The sequence below is a fragment of the Phytophthora infestans genome, genomic scaffold (assembly GCF_000142945.1).
Source record: "Phytophthora infestans T30-4 supercont1.81 genomic scaffold, whole genome shotgun sequence".
In the NCBI taxonomy this organism is placed as follows: Eukaryota; Oomycota; class Peronosporomycetes; order Peronosporales; family Peronosporaceae; genus Phytophthora; species Phytophthora infestans.
This window is the reverse complement of record NW_003303678.1, coordinates 309,280-327,263: the sequence shown is the minus strand read 5'-3', so window position 1 is coordinate 327,263 and position 17,984 is coordinate 309,280. Positions and strand designations below refer to the sequence as shown.

The window sequence follows — 17,984 nt, the reverse complement described above, 5'->3', positions numbered from 1 at the left end:
GTTGCTTGGACTCAAGTTGACGCTGGACATGGAGCAACATCTCACAAAACCAGTGCTCTTACTATTTTAATACATGATAGTTTAGGATGTATGGCAAGTAAGGATCGGGAACGGCCCCAAGCATTGGTTTTGAAGCAACGCTTTCCTATTGATTATCAGTCGCTGAGTAGGGCCTTTGCAGCAGTTCGTGATTCACGAACTGCTGCACGAATCGTGATCATTGAGTTTGTGGTCATCGTGTACCGTATGGATACCGGCAATAGAGAAATGATAATACAGATACTACAGTAGAGAAATGATAATACAGATAGTAGTATTATTTACACTGTTGTCGCCGATTATGTGGCTAGATTCGAGCCAGGATTAGGATTTGCGTCGCTGCCCCTCCGGCGAGTCTCCAAAGCATCCTGAGTCTCGAATCGACGACCCCAGATTCGGCAGTCTCACCAGTCGAAGATCCGGAGTCGAGCAATATCCAATCAACAGAACCTGGATTTTCACCTGGAAACTGTTAATGGGAATAGAAGTTTCCACTGTAGGCCAATTGTGAAGGCCCCGCACCGCCCCTTCCATGACTCCAAGTCACCGCCTCGACCGTCTCTGTGCTCCATGTCCCAACTGCAATTGGCAATTTAATGATGTGAACGGTCCATCGGACGAAACCTGTCGGCGGCTGCGTCTTCCTCATTCTTACATTTGTCATCCCAGTGACATCACTACACGGCTTCCGCACTACAGCACGGTCCGCCCCCACATTTCTATCAATTACATTGACATGACCATCACACAGCGCGTCCAGAGTCAGTACTTTCAGAAAGACCAAGAGCTCATTCGCCTGGCACCCAACCAGGACCAAGCCCGCTCACTGCCCACAAAGCGCGCTGGTACGCCCTGGACCCTCGAGGAGCACGAGTTGTTCTTAGAGGCCCTCGAATGTTACCCGTCCGGTCCGTGGAAAACCATCGCTGCACACATTGGAACTCGAACCACGCGCCAGACCATGACTCATGCTCAGAAATATCGCGAAAAGATCGCGCGAAGGCGGAAAGCGGAAGCCACGGCTAGCCCCACAAAAATGACCGAGACTGAAGTCCTTGTCACAAGCGACCATCCACGCCCTGTAAATCAAAGGCAGCAAATGTACAACCCGTCCATGACCCCGCCGTCCCATTTTCCCGATGCAAACCAGGTCCTAAAGCACGATGGAGAATTCATGGACAGCCACGGCGAGTTCGTCACGCAAGAAAATGAGCTGGAGCTCGATGATAGCGTTATCGCGCTATTGGAGACATTTGTGCCGCTCGAAATGATGTCCAATCTGGAGCCGTGAGCCCCACACCATGTTTGTGTTGTCCCAGAGGCCTGCAAAAGCGACCCAGGATGCTGTGGTTAGTCAAGTGTTGATAGTCCGTTCCAGCAAGAACATACCTCGTAGGCACGTACAAATGAGATCCGTCCTCGTAAATGAAGAATAACAAGGGATTTTGCCCTGTTGCATTCGTGAACGCTCTTCTTTTTCTTCTATTTCGTGACGCTTGTGCGCTCTGTTTCGACAAAGCACTTTAATTAAATCAGTGAGCTTCGTAAATATATAACAGCCCTTACCAGTTAACAATGTGTAGGCCCAGCGCTTGATTCCGATCAAAGCGACGAGTAGTTTTGCGTGATCTGGTCAATCCGGAGAAAGGCTTCTTGGAAAAAATCGCGGTCGACACCGAAGCGTTCATATTGATGCAGATACGCACCGTGAGAGAACATATCGTAGGCCTTGTCCATCGTGATCGCTAGCGTCTGTAGCATAGCTTTCGAGTTGCTACAGTTAAGCGTCATGAGAAAAATTAGATGTAGTTACCCGGTTATCTCATATCCTGCAAGCAGTACCTGATCAAAGTCCCTGTTTTGTCGTAGGCACTGAAACTCGAGCAGGACGAGTAGCATCGAAACGGATCCGCATTCCATGGGGCATACATCCGTGGGTCCGAGAATGTTGTTGGGTCAGCTTGTATTGAGCTCTCACCTCGTAAAATGAGGATACTACCGACTGCCCGATTGAGAGCTTTCCCGTGGTCAGTTGCTAGAGATATGTCCCAATCGATGCCTTCTTCAAACGCTGCATTGGCAACTTGCATCTGGCAGCCAATGGCACAAGTCAATAATTGAGACGGTGAGGCTGCGCATCACACCAGTGTAATAAGCAGAAAGAATAGCAAACCTGGTGTAAATGCTTCACGATGCCCGTCCAGGAGTGTGTGCTGAACTTCTTAGACCGGTGTGGCATCAGCGGAGCCATCTTGATATCCAAAAGCTTGTACGCCTGATACATCAATACAGCCAAAGGTGAGCACACAAATATTAAACAAGATTTGCTGAGCAGATTAATGCAATTTACGTACCGGATGCTGACACAAACGTTCACAGATTTCTCTCAAAGGGTCAAGCTTCCCTCCCGATCGACATGTTGAGACGGCGTCCACCGACAGAAGAGAAGAAGCCAAATGAGCTGCTAAAACCTCGTTCATTGCATCGAGCGAAGGATTCGGGATACGCAGCAGCTTCTGGCAGATCAGGTTGGCTGTGTCGTTCTGCAGCATGAAAATGCCGTGAGCGACGTCAGCGAGACTTGCCATGGTGAGCATCGCATTGTAGTTCTGCACAATCACTTCCCCAGACTGATATGGCCACACCACAGCGTTCAACAATGAACTCGACGGGTAGAAGTCCGCTAACGTTTCTGTGAGGAACGAGCCCAGTCCAGAGCCTGTGCCTCCTGCTGCGCTCTGCAGCGTGAGAAATCCTTTCAACAAGTCACAACGCTCAGCTTCCTTGTTACAGAGCACACCAAAGAGCACGATCAATAAAAACGAGCTAGTCAGAAGGCTAACAACAAACACCAAAGTTGCAAGGCAGGGCAACAACTCACCGACTGAAGCAGGTCCAACAGCTCGCTTTCCACCTCCGTGCCCTGTGTTCGGTATCCACAGGCCCAGTTGTTACCTGAACCGCTTTGCCTTGTGAACGAGTTCGTGGGATCGTATTCCCATAAAGCATCCGCCTTCCTGCAGCTCGATGGCTTGTAACACTGCTGAATGACCTTTGGCTCCATGTCAATAAGCACCGCGCGCGCTCGTCGTGTGTTGGAGGCGCGCACCACCGAATGGGGGTTGCAGAAGTCGTCCTGCGAACGGAAGAAGGCAGAATCTATAAAGCTGGTCGCACCCTCCTCCTCTGCTAGCTTGTCGAAGAGCGTGCGCCCGAGCTGATTCCCGCATTGCCCTACTTGCAGCGCGAGCATCTTTTTGCAGAATACTTTGCCAGATACTGCAACTCCGCACAAAGTGGATTCTCTTGTCGCACTTAGTCGAAACATACTAAGTACGAAAATAGAAAATCCGGCCGAAAGGGGGGGGGAGCGACTCGTTACTGCTCATGTACAACGGGATCGGGCTTCGCACGGTGCGAGGCTCCGGTACGAATGGCTACGTACAGCGCAACCTCAGCTATGTGAACGCGTCGCGCACGCGACATACGCTGGCTCGTAACCAGCGTGGCGGATCGTCGGGGGATTTTGACCCTCGAGGGGGAGGCAGGAACCGTCAGCCGCCGAACCCAGACATCTTGTTGCACGAACAGAAGCGAAAGGTGGAGCTACAGCTACTGGAAATGTCGCTGGAGATGGAGGACCGTGGGTGCGATCCCGACGAAATCCAGGACAAGGTTAAGCGAGAACGTGAGCGACTGCTAGCGCGCCTAAATGGCGCTGGAGACAGAGGGCGGGGGAAGGCCAAAGACTCGGAGAGCTCGCACGCTCGGCAGAAGCGCAAGGAGGAGGAAAACAAGCGGGTTAAAGACGCGTTTGGTATCGCCATGGACTACGTTGCTGGCGAAAGTTTCGACCCAGAGATGCAGGAGCGACGTCGTCAGGAGAGGAAGGAGAAGAGAGAGCACGAGTGGAAAGAAAGGGAGGAAGCGCGTCAGCAGAGACTGAAGGAGAGAGAGGAGAGGGAAGGAACGATAAAGGCGAGACGCGAGCGCTTCCGCTCTCCTCGCTCCAGGGAAAGATCGAAATCGACCTCACGCTCGCGTCGCTCTAGATCTCCTGGGAATCGTCGCCTCCGGGATCGACGCAGTAGAGACCGTGACAATGCCAAGGTTCGCCGCGACGCGGAATCTAATCCGCGTTCTGCAGTAGCCGAACGGGCATCGCGTCGGCTGTCGTCGGGTGCGGAGCGAAAGCGCCGTTCAATGTCCTCCTCCAGTTCTGGATCGTCACGCAGCAGGAGTTCAAGTGCCTCCAGTCGCTCACGCTCTCGTTCGCGTGACCGAAAGATAAAGCATGGCGAGAAAGATTATGTGAAGCTAAAGAGGACCAATCGCTCTCGCTCGCGCTCCTCGCATAGCTCGAAATCAGACTCGGGGTCTAGTTCTGGCTCGGATTCGGACCACAATCGTGATTCCAGCCGTCGCCGAAGTGGTTCTCGTGGAAAGAAAGCTAAGTGCATTCAAGGAAACGTCAAAGAGGAGAAGTTGTCTGTGAGTGTATCGCCCGCTCGCTCCGCTGTCCTGAATGGTGAGCGCAAGGTATTGAATCTGTCAGGTCGCTCTGCGCCTGCAGTGGCTAACGACGATTCACCGGTCAAGGCTGAGCCAAAAACCAGCGTTCCATCAGCAGTGCAGAAGAAAGACGTCACGCCTGTTACTGAAGAACAAGACCCGAATCGCGAGGCATCACCTGAAAAGAAGATCGAAGAAAAGGAGACCCTTCCAGTTGCACTACCCGTCCGTGTGAAAAAAGAAGAGAATGTTGACGCCCCGCGGTCTCCTGCTGCAGACTTGCAGGCCCAGTCTCGCAAACGCAGACTGCGCAGGGCGTCTCCGGACGACCGACGTCGTCGCGGAAGAAGTACGAGTATCGCCTCGTCCAGGGCCTCGCGCACTTCGCGCCGCCGACGCGTGCGTTCGCCCTCTCGGTCTCGTTCGTTGTCTTCGGATAGATCTCGTTCACGATCAATCTCGTCGGCTTCGTCACGCTCCCGTTCGCCCTCCCGCTCAAAGTCTCGTTCTCGCCGACGCAGCAGCTCTCGGAGACACCGTCCTAGTCGCAGCCGCAGTCGTAGCCGCGGCCGAAGCTATCGCCGCTGAGATTCGCGCAACCTTGAGGTAAGCTTACTGTGTCGCACTGCTTTTGCTGCGCTGGATGATATGTGGCTGGGTTGATACCTGGATGGCAAGAAGGTAGGATAGCAAAGCATCGAAGTGTGTGTGCTCAATATACATGCCCCTAAGTGGGTTACCGTAATCGTGTGTCCTTTTTTATACTTGGCTTTTGTAAAAGTACACCCAGCGTTTCTCAACGCACTCAAGAACTCGTCGCCGATGTCTTCCTCTACCACCACGGCCGCCATCTCCCAGTCGCCGACCACCAGCATCAATATTTCAGAGGATGGACGCTCCTTTCTCTCAGAGTCTGGTGCCAACTCCAGCTCTGGCAGGCCTCAGTCATCCTCAACTGCCAACTCTAGCGGCTGCTCGCGTGCGCTACAACGGCGCTTCCCGCGCGTTCGGCGCTGCCTTACCCGTGCGTCGATGGGAACGAGCAGAGCAGCCGGTGGTCTAACGGTGATAGTCGCGCTGCTTATGGTGGGAATCGTGGGTACCTTTGCGCTGCATCAGATGATGAGCCCTGAGATTGAGGCGCTCACGCAACAGCGCGAGAAGCTCAAGGACGACGTCATGGCTTTGCGAATGCAGGTGAGAGCCTGGCGCTGAATCTACTGCGTAATTTCTTTGACTAAAAAAGTGTTGCTTTGTACAGGTGGAGAACATAACGCGCATCGCAGAGAGCCGCCTGGAGACCATCCACCTCCTGGAGACAGAGCTCGAGCGACAGCACGTCCAAGCGGCGGAGGCTGCGGCTACTGCCACAAGCGGCGCAGAGCACGGTGCCGCTCCACATGTGGCCAATGAGCACATAAGGAGCGGCGAGATCCGTCCGAGTGTTGTGCTGCCTACGATATTTTACACTGTGTTGTTGGGTTCCGTCCTGCTAGCGTCTGTGCTCTACCGGATTTTCCTAATCATCCGTGGCGAGATCGTCGCCCAGTACAAGTTAGGAAAGAAGCAGTATGCTGGTGGCAGTGGCTCTGGCGGACTCATGATGCCACCAGTCTCAGAATCGTCCTTGGACAGCAGACGGAATGGAAGAGGAACGCCGCCGCTGTCGCCCACGCGAGGTCCAATCGTTGACGACTCGGTGTCTAGTGGCGGTCGATCTGCTGCATCTGGTGGTCCCAACTCGTCACTCAGTCCTAAATCAACCGGCGAGTCTTCGCCTCAGTGCTACAAGCGCGCGCCAGGATCTTCGCCAACGATCGTTTAGGCTCCTTCGTGGACATTGTACAAACACACTTACGAAGTTCACAGCAGTAGCATTTTAAATAAAGCAGTGCAGTCCTGATCTCTTCGACCAGTGAGGCTCATTTTGCTGAGGGGGCGTCAGAAACCAACGCTTTCGGATCTGGAGGAACGTTTAGCGAAATGGACGATCTTAGAGGAAGCTCTACGTTCTTTGTGTCGCGTTACCATGAACATCCTCCTGCCACTCTTGAGAGACTATTGAGGGTGCCATCAACGCCTGATTCCACATCACTACATGTAGAGACCAACACAGCGGACATGATACGAGAGTTACGCGCCGTTGACGACGAAGAGAGCGATAGTGATTATCAGTGCAGCGAGGAAGCTAGCGACGACGATATCTATAGCAGCGAATTGGAATTGGATGAATGGCGCTTACATGCGACAGAGCCCCGGGAAGGTCTGTATTTGCAGGAAATGCGGCGCCAGCGCGGTCGCATGGACGAGAAGGAGGTTCAATGGGTGCGTGGATATATTAAAGCCCAGCGAGCATGGAAGGCCCAGACTGGGCGATGTATAGATGAATTTCAAACTACCAACAACTCAGACGGCGGGATGAAGAAATCCCGTTCGGTCAAGGCGGATCGGTCGTTCAAGCCATTTTCTCGTGTACAAGACGGACAGCAGCAAGAACAGGAGACGCCGCTGATTGGGGGGTTTTCGTGTCTCGAGACAGTCATGCTAATAGCTTCAGTCGTGTTTGTTTGCCTGTCTCTGGTTGTTCAGGGACAAATGAAACCAAATGATTGCTAGACATTTGAGCCGTACAAATTCAAAAGCACGAAATTTGGGATTTGGGAAAATGCCCACATGTATACCGGTATACATTGAATTCCAACTTTTTGTGATTAAATTTATTGTGCATTGCAGATGAAATGTCGCTCGGTTTTATGGCCTAGCTTGCCGGCGCTTCGCTTGTGTGTGTGTGGCCTTGCCGCGCGAGGTCGACCTGGATGTGGCACTGCTTTCAGCAAGAAGACCGTGGAGACGAAGCAAGGACGAATGCGCCTAGTGGCGTATGGTGGCGTCCGTATGGCGAGGGTGTAGGCGGGAGGTGGCGCTGCGGGTAACCACGACTTGTTCGGTGTCGGGTGAGGGCATCCAGGGCGTGTTCGAAGCTTGGTTGGCGTGTAATGGCTGAAGCAACTTTGCGTGGGTGTGTGGGAGTTTGTATGGATGCTTGGACAGCTTGGCCGAGCGTTTAAGCCGATAGACTCGAAATCTATTGGGGTAATCCGCGTGAGTTCAAGTCTCACAGCTGTCGACATCTTTATGCGTGCTTGTCGTTTTTGAACGAATTTGAGCTGGCCGGCGCTTCGCTTGTGTGTGTGTGTGGCCTTGCCGCGCGAGGTCGACCTGGATGTGTCACTGCTTTCAGTAAGAAGACCGTGGACATGAAGCAGGAACGAATGCATCTACCGGCGTTTGGTGGCGTCCGTACGACGGGTGTGTAAGCGGGAGGTGGCGCTGCGGGTGACCACGACTTGTTCAGTGTCGGGTGAGGGCATCCAGGGCGTGTTCAAAGCTTGGTTGGCGTGTAATGGTTGAAGCAACTTTGCGTGGGTGTGTGGGAGTCTGTATGGATGCTAGGACAGCTTGGCCGAGCGGTTAAGGCGATAGACTCGAAATCTATTGGGGTAACCCGCGTGAGTTCAAGTCTCACAGCTGTCGACATCTTTATGCGTGCTTGTCGTTTTTGAACGAATTTGAGCTGACCGGCGCTTCGCTTGTGTGTGTGTGTGGCCTTGCCGCGCGAGGTCGACCTGGATGTGGCACTGCTTTCAGCACGAAGACCGTGGAGACGAAGCAAGGACGAATGTGCCTAGTGGCGTATGGTGGCGTCCGTATGGCGGGTGTGTAGGCGGGAGGTGGCGCTGCGGGTAACCACGACTTGTTCAGTGTCGGGTGAGGGCATCCAGGGCGTGTTCGAAGCTTGGTTGGCGTGTAATGGTTGAAGCAACTTTGCGTGGGTGTGTGGGAGTCTGTATGGATGCTAGGACAGCTTGGCCGAGCGGTTAAGGCGATAGACTCGAAATCTATTGGGGTAACCCGCGTGAGTTCAAGTCTCACAGCTGTCGACATCTTTATGCGTGCTTGTCGATTTTAAACGAATTGGAGCTGACCGGCGCCTCGCTTGTGTGTGTGTGTGGCCTTGCCGCGCGAGGTCGACCTGGATGTGGCACTGCTTTCAGCACGAAGACCGTGGAGACGAAGCAAGGACAAATGTGCCTAGTGGCGTATGGTGGCGTCCGTATGGCGGGTGTGTAGGCGGGAGGTGGCGCTGCGGGTAACCACGACTTGTTCAGTGTCGGGTGAGGGCATCCAGGGCGTGTTCAAAGCTTGGTTGGCGTGTAATGGTTGAAGCAACTTTGCGTGGGTGTGTGGGAGTCTGTATGGATGCTAGGACAGCTTGGCCGAGCGTTTAAGCCGATAGACTCGAAATCTATTCGGGTAACCCGCGTGAGTTCATGTCTCACAGTTGTCGACATCTTTATGCGTGCTTGTCGTTTTTGAACGAATTTGAGCTGACCGGCGCTTCGCTTGTGTGTGTGTGGGCCTGCCGCGCGAGGTCGACCTCGATGTGTCACTGCGTTCAGCAAGAAGACCGTGTACATGAAGCAGGAACGAATGCGCCTACCGGCGTTTGGGGGCGTCCGCACGACGGGTGTGTAGACGGGAGGTGGCGCTGCGGGTAACCACGACTCGTGCGCAGTCGCGTGAGAGCAGCCAGGGCGTGTTCGAAGCTTGGTTGGCGTGTAATGGTTGAAGCAACTTTGCGTGGGTGTGTGGGAGTCTGTATGGATGCTAGGAAAGCCTGGCCGAGCGGTTAAGGCGATAGACTCGAAATCTATTGGGGTAACCCGCGTGAGTTCAAGTCTCACAGCTGTCGACATCTTTCTGCGTGCTTGTCGTTTTTGAACGACTTTGAGCTGGCCGGCGCTTCGCTTGTGTGTGTGTGTGGCCTTGCCGCGCGAGGTCGACCTGGATGTGGCACTGCTTTCAGTAAGAAGACCGTGGACATGAAGCAGGGACGAATGCATCTACCGGCGTTTGGTGGCGTCCGTACGACGGGTGTGTAGGCGGGAGGTGGCGCTGCGGGTAACCACGACTTGTTCAGTGTCGGGTGAGGGCATCCAGGGCGTGTTCGAAGCTTGGTTGGCGTGTAATGGTTGAAGCAACTTTGCGTGGGTGTGTGGGAGTCTGTATGGATGCTAGGACAGATTGGCCGAGCGTTTAAGCCGATAGACTCGAAATCTATTGGGGTAACCCGCGTGAGTTCAAGTCTCACAGCTGTCGACATCTTTCTGCGTGCTTGTCGTTTTTGAACGACTTTGAGCTGGCCGGCGCTTCGCTTGTGTGTGTGTGTGGCCTTGCCGCGCGAGGTCGACCTGGATGTGGCACTGCTTTCAGTAAGAAGACCGTGGACATGAAGCAGGGACGAATGCATCTACCGGCGTTTGGTGGCGTCCGTACGACGGGTGTGTAGGCGGGAGGTGGCGCTGCGGGTAACCACGACTTGTTCAGTGTCGGGTGAGGGCATCCAGGGCGTGTTCGAAGCTTGGTTGGCGTGTAATGGTTGAAGCAACTTTGCGTGGGTGTGTGGGAGTCTGTATGGATGCTAGGACAGATTGGCCGAGCGGTTAAGGCGATAGACTCGAAATCTATTGGGGTAACCCGCGTGAGCTCAAGTCTCACAGCTGTCGACATCTTTCTGCGTGCTTGTCGTTTTTGAACGACTTTGAGCTGGCCGGCGCTTCGCTTGTGTGTGTGTGTGGCCTTGCCGCGCGAGGTCGACCTGGATGTGTCACTGCTTTCAGTAAGAAGACCGTGGAGACGAAGTAGGAACGAATGCATCTACCGGCGTTTGGTGGCGTCCGTACGACGGGTGTGTAGGCGGGAGGTGGCGCTGCGGGTAACCACGACTTGTTCGGTGTCGGGTGAGGGCAGCCAGGGCGTGTTCGAAGCTTGGTTGGCGTGTAATGGCTGAAGCAACTTTGCGTGGGTGTGTGGGAGTCTGTATGGATGCTAGGACAGATTGGCCGAGCGGTTAAGCCGATAGACTCGAAATCTATTGGGGTAATCCGCGTGAGTTCAAGTCTCACAGCTGTCGACATCTTTCTGCGTGCTTGCCGTTTTTGAACGACTTTGAGCTGGCCGGCGCTTCGCTTGTGTGTGTGTGTGGCCTTGCCGCGCGAGGTCGACCTGGATGTGGCACTGCTTTCAGTAAGAAGACCGTGGACATGAAGCAGGAACGAATGCATCTACTGGCGTTTGGTGGCGTCCGTACGACGGGTGTGTAGGCGGGAGGTGGCGCTGCGGGTAACCACGACTTGTTCGGTGTCGGGTGAGGGCAGCCAGGGCGTGTTCGAAGCTTGGTTGGCGTGTAATGGCTGAAGCAACTTTGCGTGGGTGTGTGGGAGTCTGTATGGATGCTAGGACAGCTTGGCCGAGCGGTTAAGGCGATAGACTCGAAATCTATTGGGGTAACCCGCGTGAGTTCAAGTCTCACAGCTGTCGACATCTTTCTGCGTGCTTGTCGTTTTTGAACGACTTTGAGCTGGCCGGCGCTTCGCTTGTGTGTGTGTGTGGCCTTGCCGCGCGAGGTCGACCTGGATGTGGCACTGCTTTCAGTAAGAAGACCGTGGACATGAAGCAGGGACGAATGCATCTACCGGCGTTTGGTGGCGTCCGTACGACGGGTGTGTAGGCGGGAGGTGGCGCTGCGGGTAACCACGACTTGTTCAGTGTCGGGTGAGGGCATCCAGGGCGTGTTCGAAGCTTGGTTGGCGTGTAATGGTTGAAGCAACTTTGCGTGGGTGTGTGGGAGTCTGTATGGATGCTAGGACAGATTGGCCGAGCGGTTAAGGCGATAGACTCGAAATCTATTGGGGTAACCCGCGTGAGCTCAAGTCTCACAGCTGTCGACATCTTTCCGCGCTCTTGCCGTTTTTGAACGACTGTGAGCTGCCCGGCTCTTCGCTTGTGTGTGTGTGGCCTTGCCGCGCGAGGTCGACCTGGATGTGGCACTGCTTTCAGTAAGAAGACCGTGGACATGAAGCAGGGACGAATGCATCTACCGGCGTTTGGTGGCGTCCGTACGACGGGTGTGTAGGCGGGAGGTGGCGCTGCGGGTAACCACGACTTGTTCGGTGTCGGGTGAGGGCAGCCAGGGCGTGTTCGAAGCTTGGTTGGCGTGTAATGGCTGAAGCAACTTTGCGTGGGTGTGTGGGAGTTTGTATGGATGCTAGGACAGATTGGCCGAGCGGTTAAGCCGATAGACTCGAAATCTATTGGGGTAATCCGCGTGAGTTCAAGTCTCACAGCTGTCGACATCTTTCTGCGTGCTTTTCGATTTTTAAAATGAATTGGAGCTGCCCGTCGCCTTCGCTTTTGTGTGTGTGTGGCCTTGCCGCGCGAGGTCGACCTATGTATGTGGCACTGCTTTCAGCACGAAGACCGTGGAGACGAAGCAAGGACGAATGTGCCTAGTGGCGTATGGTGGCGTCCGTATGGCGGGTGTGTAGGCGGGAGGTGGCGCTGCGGGTAACCACGACTTGTTCAGTGTCGGGTGAGGGCATCCAGGGCGTGTTCGAAGCTTGGTTGGCGTGTAATGGTTGAAGCAACTTTGCGTGGGTGTGTGGGAGTCTGTATGGATGCTAGGAAAGCCTGGCCGAGCGGTTAAGGCGATAGACTCGAAATCTATTGGGGTAACCCGCGTGAGTTCAAGTCTCACAGCTGTCGACATCTTTCTGCGTGCTTGTCGTTTTTGAACGACTTTGAGCTGGCCGGCGCTTCGCTTGTGTGTGTGTGTGGCCTTGCCGCGCGAGGTCGACCTGGATGTGGCACTGCTTTCAGCACGAAGACCGTGGAGACGAAGCAAGGACGAATGTGCCTAGTGGCGTATGGTGGCGTCCGTATGGCGGGTGTGTAGGCGGGAGGTGGCGCTGCCGGTAACCACGACTTGTTCAGTGTCGGGTGAGGGCATCCAGGGCGTGTTCGAAGCTTGGTTGGCGTGTAATGGTTGAAGCAACTTTGCGTGGGTGTGTGGGAGTCTGTATGGATGCTAGGACAGCTTGGCCGAGCGGTTAAGGCGATAGACTCGAAATCTATTGGGGTAACCCGCGTGAGCTCAAGTCTCACAGCTGTCGACATCTTTATGCGTGCTTGTCGATTTTGAACGAATTGGAGCTGACCGGCGCTTCGCTTGTGTGTGTGTGTGGCCTTGCCGCGCGAGGTCGACCTGGATGTGGCACTGCTTTCAGCACGAAGACCGTGGAGACGAAGCAAGGACGAATGTGCCTAGTGGCGTATGGTGGCGTCCGTATGGCGGGTGTGTAGGCGGGAGGTGGCGCTGCCGGTAACCACGACTTGTTCGGTGTCGGGTGAGCGCACCCAGGGCGTGTTCGAAGCTTTGTTGGCGTGTAATGGTTGAAGCAACTTTGCGTGGGTGTGTGGGAGTCTGTATGGATGCTAGGACAGATTGGCCGAGCGGTTAAGGCGATAGACTCGAAATCTATTGGGGTAACCCGCGTGAGCTCAAGTCTCACAGCTGTCGACATCTTTCTGCGTGCTTGCCGTTTTTGAACGACTTTGAGCTGGCCGGCGCTTCGCTTGTGTGTGTGTGGCCTTGCCGCGCGAGGTCGACCTGGATGTGGCACTGCTTTCAGTAAGAAGACCGTGGACATGAAGCAGGAACGAATGCATCTACTGGCGTTTGGTGGCGTCCGTACGACGGGTGTGTAGGCGGGAGGTGGCGCTGCGGGTAACCACGACTTGTTCGGTGTCGGGTGAGGGCAGCCAGGGCGTGTTCGAAGCTTGGTTGGCGTGTAATGGTTGAAGCAACTTTGCGTGGGTGTGTGGGAGTCTGTATGGATGCTAGGACAGCTTGGCCGAGCGGTTAAGGCGATAGACTCGAAATCTATTGGGGTAACCCGCGTGAGTTCAAGTCTCACAGCTGTCGACATCTTTATGCGTGCTTGTCGATTTTGAACGAATTGGAGCTGACCGGCGCTTCGCTTGTGTGTGTGTGTGGCCTTGCCGCGCGAGGTCGACCTGGATGTGGCACTGCTTTCAGTAAGAAGACCGTGGAGACGAAGCAAGGACGAATGTGCCTAGTGGCGTATGGTGGCGTCCGTACGACGGGTGTGTAGGCGGGAGGTGGCGCTGCGGGTAACCACGACTTGTTCGGTGTCGGGTGAGGGCATCCAGGGCGTGTTCGAAGCTTGGTTGGCGTGTAATGGCTGAAGCAACTTTGCGTGGGTGTGTGGGAGTCTGTATGGATGCTAGGACAGCTTGGCCGAGCGGTTAAGGCGATAGACTCGAAATCTATTGGGGTAACCCGCGTGAGTTCAAGTCTCTCAGCTGTCGACATCTTTATGCGTGCTTGTCGATTTTAAACGAATTGGAGCTGACCGGCGCCTCGCTTGTGTGTGTGTGTGGCCTTGCCGCGCGAGGGTCGAACCTGGATGTGGCACTGCTTTCAGTAAAAAGACCGTGGACATGAAGCAGGGACGAATGCATCTACCGGCGTTTGGTGGCGTCCGTACGACGGGTGTGTAGGCGGGAGGTGGCGCTGCGGGTAACCACGACTTGTTCGGTGTCGGGTGAGGGCAGCCAGGGCGTGTTCGAAGCTTGGTTGGCGTGTAATGGCTGAAGCAACTTTGCGTGGGTGTGTGGGAGTTTGTATGGATGCTAGGACAGATTGGCCGAGCGGTTAAGCCGATAGACTCGAAATCTATTGGGGTAATCCGCGTGAGTTCAAGTCTCACAGCTGTCGACATCTTTCTGCGTGCTTGTCGTTTTTGAACGACTTTGAGCTGGCCGGCGCTTCGCTTGTGTGTGTGTGTGGCCTTGCCGCGCGAGGTCGACCTGGATGTGGCACTGCTTTCAGTAAGAAGACCGTGGACATGAAGCAGGGACGAATGCATCTACCGGCGTTTGGTGGCGTCCGTACGACGGGTGTGTAGGCGGGAGGTGGCGCTGCGGGTAACCACGACTTGTTCGGTGTCGGGTGAGGGCAGCCAGGGCGTGTTCGAAGCTTGGTTGGCGTGTAATGGCTGAAGCAACTTTGCGTGGGTGTGTGAAAGTCTGTATGGATGCTAGGACAGCTTGGCCGAGCGGTTAAGCCGATAGACTCGAAATCTATTGGGGTAACCCGCGTGAGTTCAAGTCTCACAGCTGTCGACATCTTTCTGCGTGCTTGTCGTTTTTGAACGACTTTGAGCTGGCCGGCGCTTCGCTTGTGTGTGTGTGGCCTTGCCGCGCGAGGTCGACCTGGATGTGTCACTGCTTTCAGCAAGAAGACCGTGGACATGAAGCAGGAACGAATGCACCTACCGGCGTTTGGTGGCGTCCGTACGACGGGTGTGTAGGCGGGAGGTGGCGCTGCGGGTAACCACGACTTGTTCGGTGTCGGGTGAGGGCAGCCAGGGCGTGTTCGAAGCTTGGTTGGCGTGTAATGGCTGAAGCAACTTTGCGTGGGTGTGTGGGAGTCTGTATGGATGCTAGGACAGATTGGCCGAGCGTTTAAGCCGATAGACTCGAAATCTATTGGGGTAACCCGCGTGAGTTCAAGTCTCACAGCTGTCGACATCTTTATGCGTGCTTGTCGTTTTTGAACGAATTTGAGCTGACCGGCGCTTCGCTTGTGTGTGTGTGTGGCCTTGCCGCGCGAGGTCGACCTGGATGTGGCACTGCTTTCAGCACGAAGACCGTGGAGACGAAGCAAGGACGAATGTGCCTAGTGGCGTATGGTGGCGTCCGTATGGCGGGTGTGTAGGCCGGAAGTGGCGCTGCCGGTAACCACCACCTGTTTCAGTGTCCGGTGAAGGCCATCTCAGGGCGTGTTCCAGCCTTGGTTGGCGTGTAAATGTGTTGAAGACAACTCTTGCCGTGGGTGTGTGGGAAGTCCTGTAAGTAATGTCTAAGGACAGCCTGGGTCGCAACCGTTTAAGAGCGATAGACTCGAAATCTATGGGGTAACCCGCGTGAGTTTCAAAGCTGTCGACATCTTATGCGTGCTTGTCGTTTTTGAACGAATTTGAGCTGACCGGCGCTTCGCTTGTGTGTGTGTGTGGCCTTGCCGCGCGAGGTCGACCTGGATGTGGCACTGCTTTCAGCACGAAGACCGTGGAGACGAAGCAAGGACGAATGTGCCTAGTGGCGTATGGTGGCGTCCGTATGGCGGGTGTGTAGGCGGGAGGTGGCGCTGCGGGTAACCACGACTTGTTCAGTGTCGGGTGAGGGCATCCAGGGCGTGTTCAAAGCTTGGTTGGCGTATAATGGTTGAAGCAACTTTGCGTGGGTGTGTGGGAGTCTGTATGGATGCTAGGACAGCTTGGCCGAGCGGTTAAGGCGATAGACTCGAAATCTATTGGGGTAACCCGCGTGAGTTCAAGTCTCACAGCTGTCGACATCTTTATGCGTGCTTGTCGATTTTGAACGAATTGGAGCTGACCGGCGCTTCGCTTGTGTGTGTGTGTGGCCTTGCCGCGCGAGGTCGACCTGGATGTGGCACTGCTTTCAGCACGAAGACCGTGGAGACGAAGCAAGGACGAATGTGCCTAGTGGCGTATGGTGGCGTTTGTATGGCGGGTGTGTGGGCGGGAGGTGGCGCTGCGGGTAACCACGATATGTTCAGTGTCGGGTGAGGGCATCCAGGGCGTGTTCAAAGCTTGGTTGGCGTGTAATGGTTGAAGCAACTTTGCGTGGGTGTGTGGGAGTCTGTATGGATGCTAGGACAGCTTGGCCGAGCGGTTAAGGCGATAGACTCGAAATCTATTGGGGTAACCCGCGTGAGCTCAAGTCTCACAGCTGTCGACATCTTTATGCGTGCTTGTCGATTTTGAACGAATTGGAGCTGACCGGCGCCTCGCTTGTGTGTGTGTGTGGCCTTGCCGCGCGAGGTCGACCTGGATGTGGCACTGCTTTCAGCACGAAGACCGTGGAGACGAAGCAAGGACGAATGTGCCTAGTGGCGTATGGTGGCGTCCGTATGGCGGGTGTGTAGGCGGGAGGTGGCGCTGCCGGTAACCACGACTTGTTCAGTGTCGGGTGAGGGCATCCAGGGCGTGTTCGAAGCTTGGTTGGCGTGTAATGGTTGAAGCAACTTTGCGTGGGTGTGTGGGAGTCTGTATGGATGCTAGGACAGCTTGGCCGAGCGGTTAAGGCGATAGACTCGAAATCTATTGGAGTAACCCGCGTGAGTTCAAGTCTCACAGCTGTCGACATCTTTATGCGTGCTTGTCGATTTTGAACGAATTGGAGCTGACCGGCGCTTCGCTTGTGTGTGTGTGTGGCCTTGCCGCGCGAGGTCGACCTGGATGTGGCACTGCTTTCAGCACGAAGACCGTGGAGACGAAGCAAGGACGAATGTGCCTAGTGGCGTATGGTGGCGTCCGTATGGCGGGTGTGTAGGCGGGAGGTGGCGCTGCCGGTAACCACGACTTGTTCAGTGTCGGGTGAGGGCATCCAGGGCGTGTTCAAAGCTTGGTTGGCCACGTCTTGTTAATTGTGGGTTGAAGGCAACTTTGGGCGTGTTGGGTGTTTGGTGGGGAGTCTGTATGGATGCTAGGACAGCTTGGCCGAGCGGTTAAGGCGATAGACTCGAAATCTATTCTGGGGTAACCCGCCCGTGAGTTCAAGTCTCAACAGCTGTCGACATCTTTATGCGGTGCCTTGTCGATTTTTGAACGAATTTGAGCTGACTCGGCGTCTTTATCCGTGCTTGTGGTTTTGGTGTGTGTTTGGCCTTGCCCGCCGCGAGGTTCGACCTTGGATGTGGCACTTGCCTTTCGAGGTCAACCGGGAAGTGACCCTGCTGTGGAGACGAAGCAAGGACGAATGTGCCTAGTGGCGTATGTGCGTCGTCGCGTATGGCGGGGTGCGTAGGGCGGGTGTGTAGGCGGGAAGGTGGCGCTGCGGGTATAACCACGACTTGTTCAGTGTCGGGTGAGGGCAATCCAGGGCGTGTTCAAAGCTTGGTTGGGCGTGTAATGGTTGAAGCAACTTTTGCGTGGGTGTGTGGGAGTCTTGTATGGATGCTAGGACAGCTTGGCCGAGCGGTTAAGGGCGATAGACTCGAAATCTATTGGGGCTAACCCGCGTGAGTTCAAGTCTCACAGCTGTCGACATCTTTATGCGTGCTTGTCGTTTTTGAACGAGTTTGATGCTGCCCGGCAGACTTCGCATTGTGTGTGTGTGTAGCCTTGCCGCGAATTCGAGGTCGCACCTGGATGTGGACATCTGCTTTCGAGCATCGAAGACCGTTGAGACGGAAGCTAAGGACGAATGGTGCTTCTAGTGGCGTATGTGTGGCGTCCTGCTATGGCGGGTGTGTAGGCGGGAGGTGGCGCTGCGGGTAACCACGACTTGTTCAGTGTCGGGTGAGGGCATCCAGGGCGTGTTCAAAGCTTGGTTGGCGTGTAATGGTTGAAGCAACTTTGCGTGGGTGTGTGGGAGTCTGTATGGATGCTAGGACAGCTTGGCCGAGCGGTTAAGGCGATAGACTCGAAATCTATTGGGGGTAACCCGCGTGAGTTCAAGTCTCACAGCTGTCGACATCTTTATGC

At 55.0% G+C, this 17,984-nt stretch overlaps 5 protein-coding genes and 1 non-coding gene across 6 annotated transcripts; 5 read left to right on the top strand and 1 right to left on the bottom strand.

The window, feature by feature from the left end:
• Window positions 1-287: 287 nt before the first annotated feature.
• On the bottom strand, window positions 288-3,292 carry PITG_18788 (tubulin/FtsZ family; the record flags this gene model as incomplete). The annotated part of the gene is made up of 8 exons (XM_002997220.1): window positions 288-1,362; window positions 1,429-1,544; window positions 1,606-1,813; window positions 1,882-2,129; window positions 2,213-2,314; window positions 2,394-2,424; window positions 2,479-2,822; window positions 2,921-3,292. The coding sequence occupies 6 exons, from the start codon at window positions 3,290-3,292 to the stop codon at window positions 1,642-1,644; spliced, it is 1,269 nt and encodes a 422-aa protein (XP_002997266.1).
• PITG_18789 (uncharacterized protein) lies at window positions 776-1,330 on the top strand (the record flags this gene model as incomplete). Its single annotated transcript, XM_002997221.1, has 1 exon — window positions 776-1,330. One exon carries the CDS (start codon window positions 776-778, stop codon window positions 1,328-1,330), a length of 555 nt encoding a protein of 184 aa, XP_002997267.1.
• A 134-nt stretch (window positions 3,293-3,426) lies between the features above and the next one.
• Window positions 3,427-5,139, top strand: PITG_18787 (uncharacterized protein; the record flags this gene model as incomplete). The annotated part of the gene is made up of 3 exons (XM_002997219.1): window positions 3,427-4,309; window positions 4,505-4,611; window positions 4,798-5,139. 3 exons carry the CDS (start codon window positions 3,427-3,429, stop codon window positions 5,137-5,139), a joined length of 1,332 nt encoding a protein of 443 aa, XP_002997265.1.
• A 232-nt stretch (window positions 5,140-5,371) lies between these two features.
• PITG_18786 (uncharacterized protein) lies at window positions 5,372-6,454 on the top strand (the record flags this gene model as incomplete). The annotated part of the gene is made up of 2 exons (XM_002997218.1): window positions 5,372-5,748; window positions 5,813-6,454. 2 exons carry the CDS (start codon window positions 5,374-5,376, stop codon window positions 6,374-6,376), a joined length of 939 nt encoding a protein of 312 aa, XP_002997264.1.
• Window positions 6,455-6,672: 218 nt separating this feature from the next.
• Window positions 6,673-6,973, top strand: PITG_18785 (uncharacterized protein; the record flags this gene model as incomplete). The annotated part of the gene is made up of 2 exons (XM_002997217.1): window positions 6,673-6,876; window positions 6,935-6,973. The coding sequence occupies 2 exons, from the start codon at window positions 6,673-6,675 to the stop codon at window positions 6,971-6,973; spliced, it is 243 nt and encodes an 80-aa protein (XP_002997263.1).
• A 10,014-nt stretch (window positions 6,974-16,987) lies between these two features.
• PITG_30171 lies at window positions 16,988-17,073 on the top strand. Its single transcript has one exon. It is a non-coding gene; the product is annotated as a tRNA-Ser (tRNA).
• The last annotated feature ends 911 nt before the right edge of the window (window positions 17,074-17,984 follow it).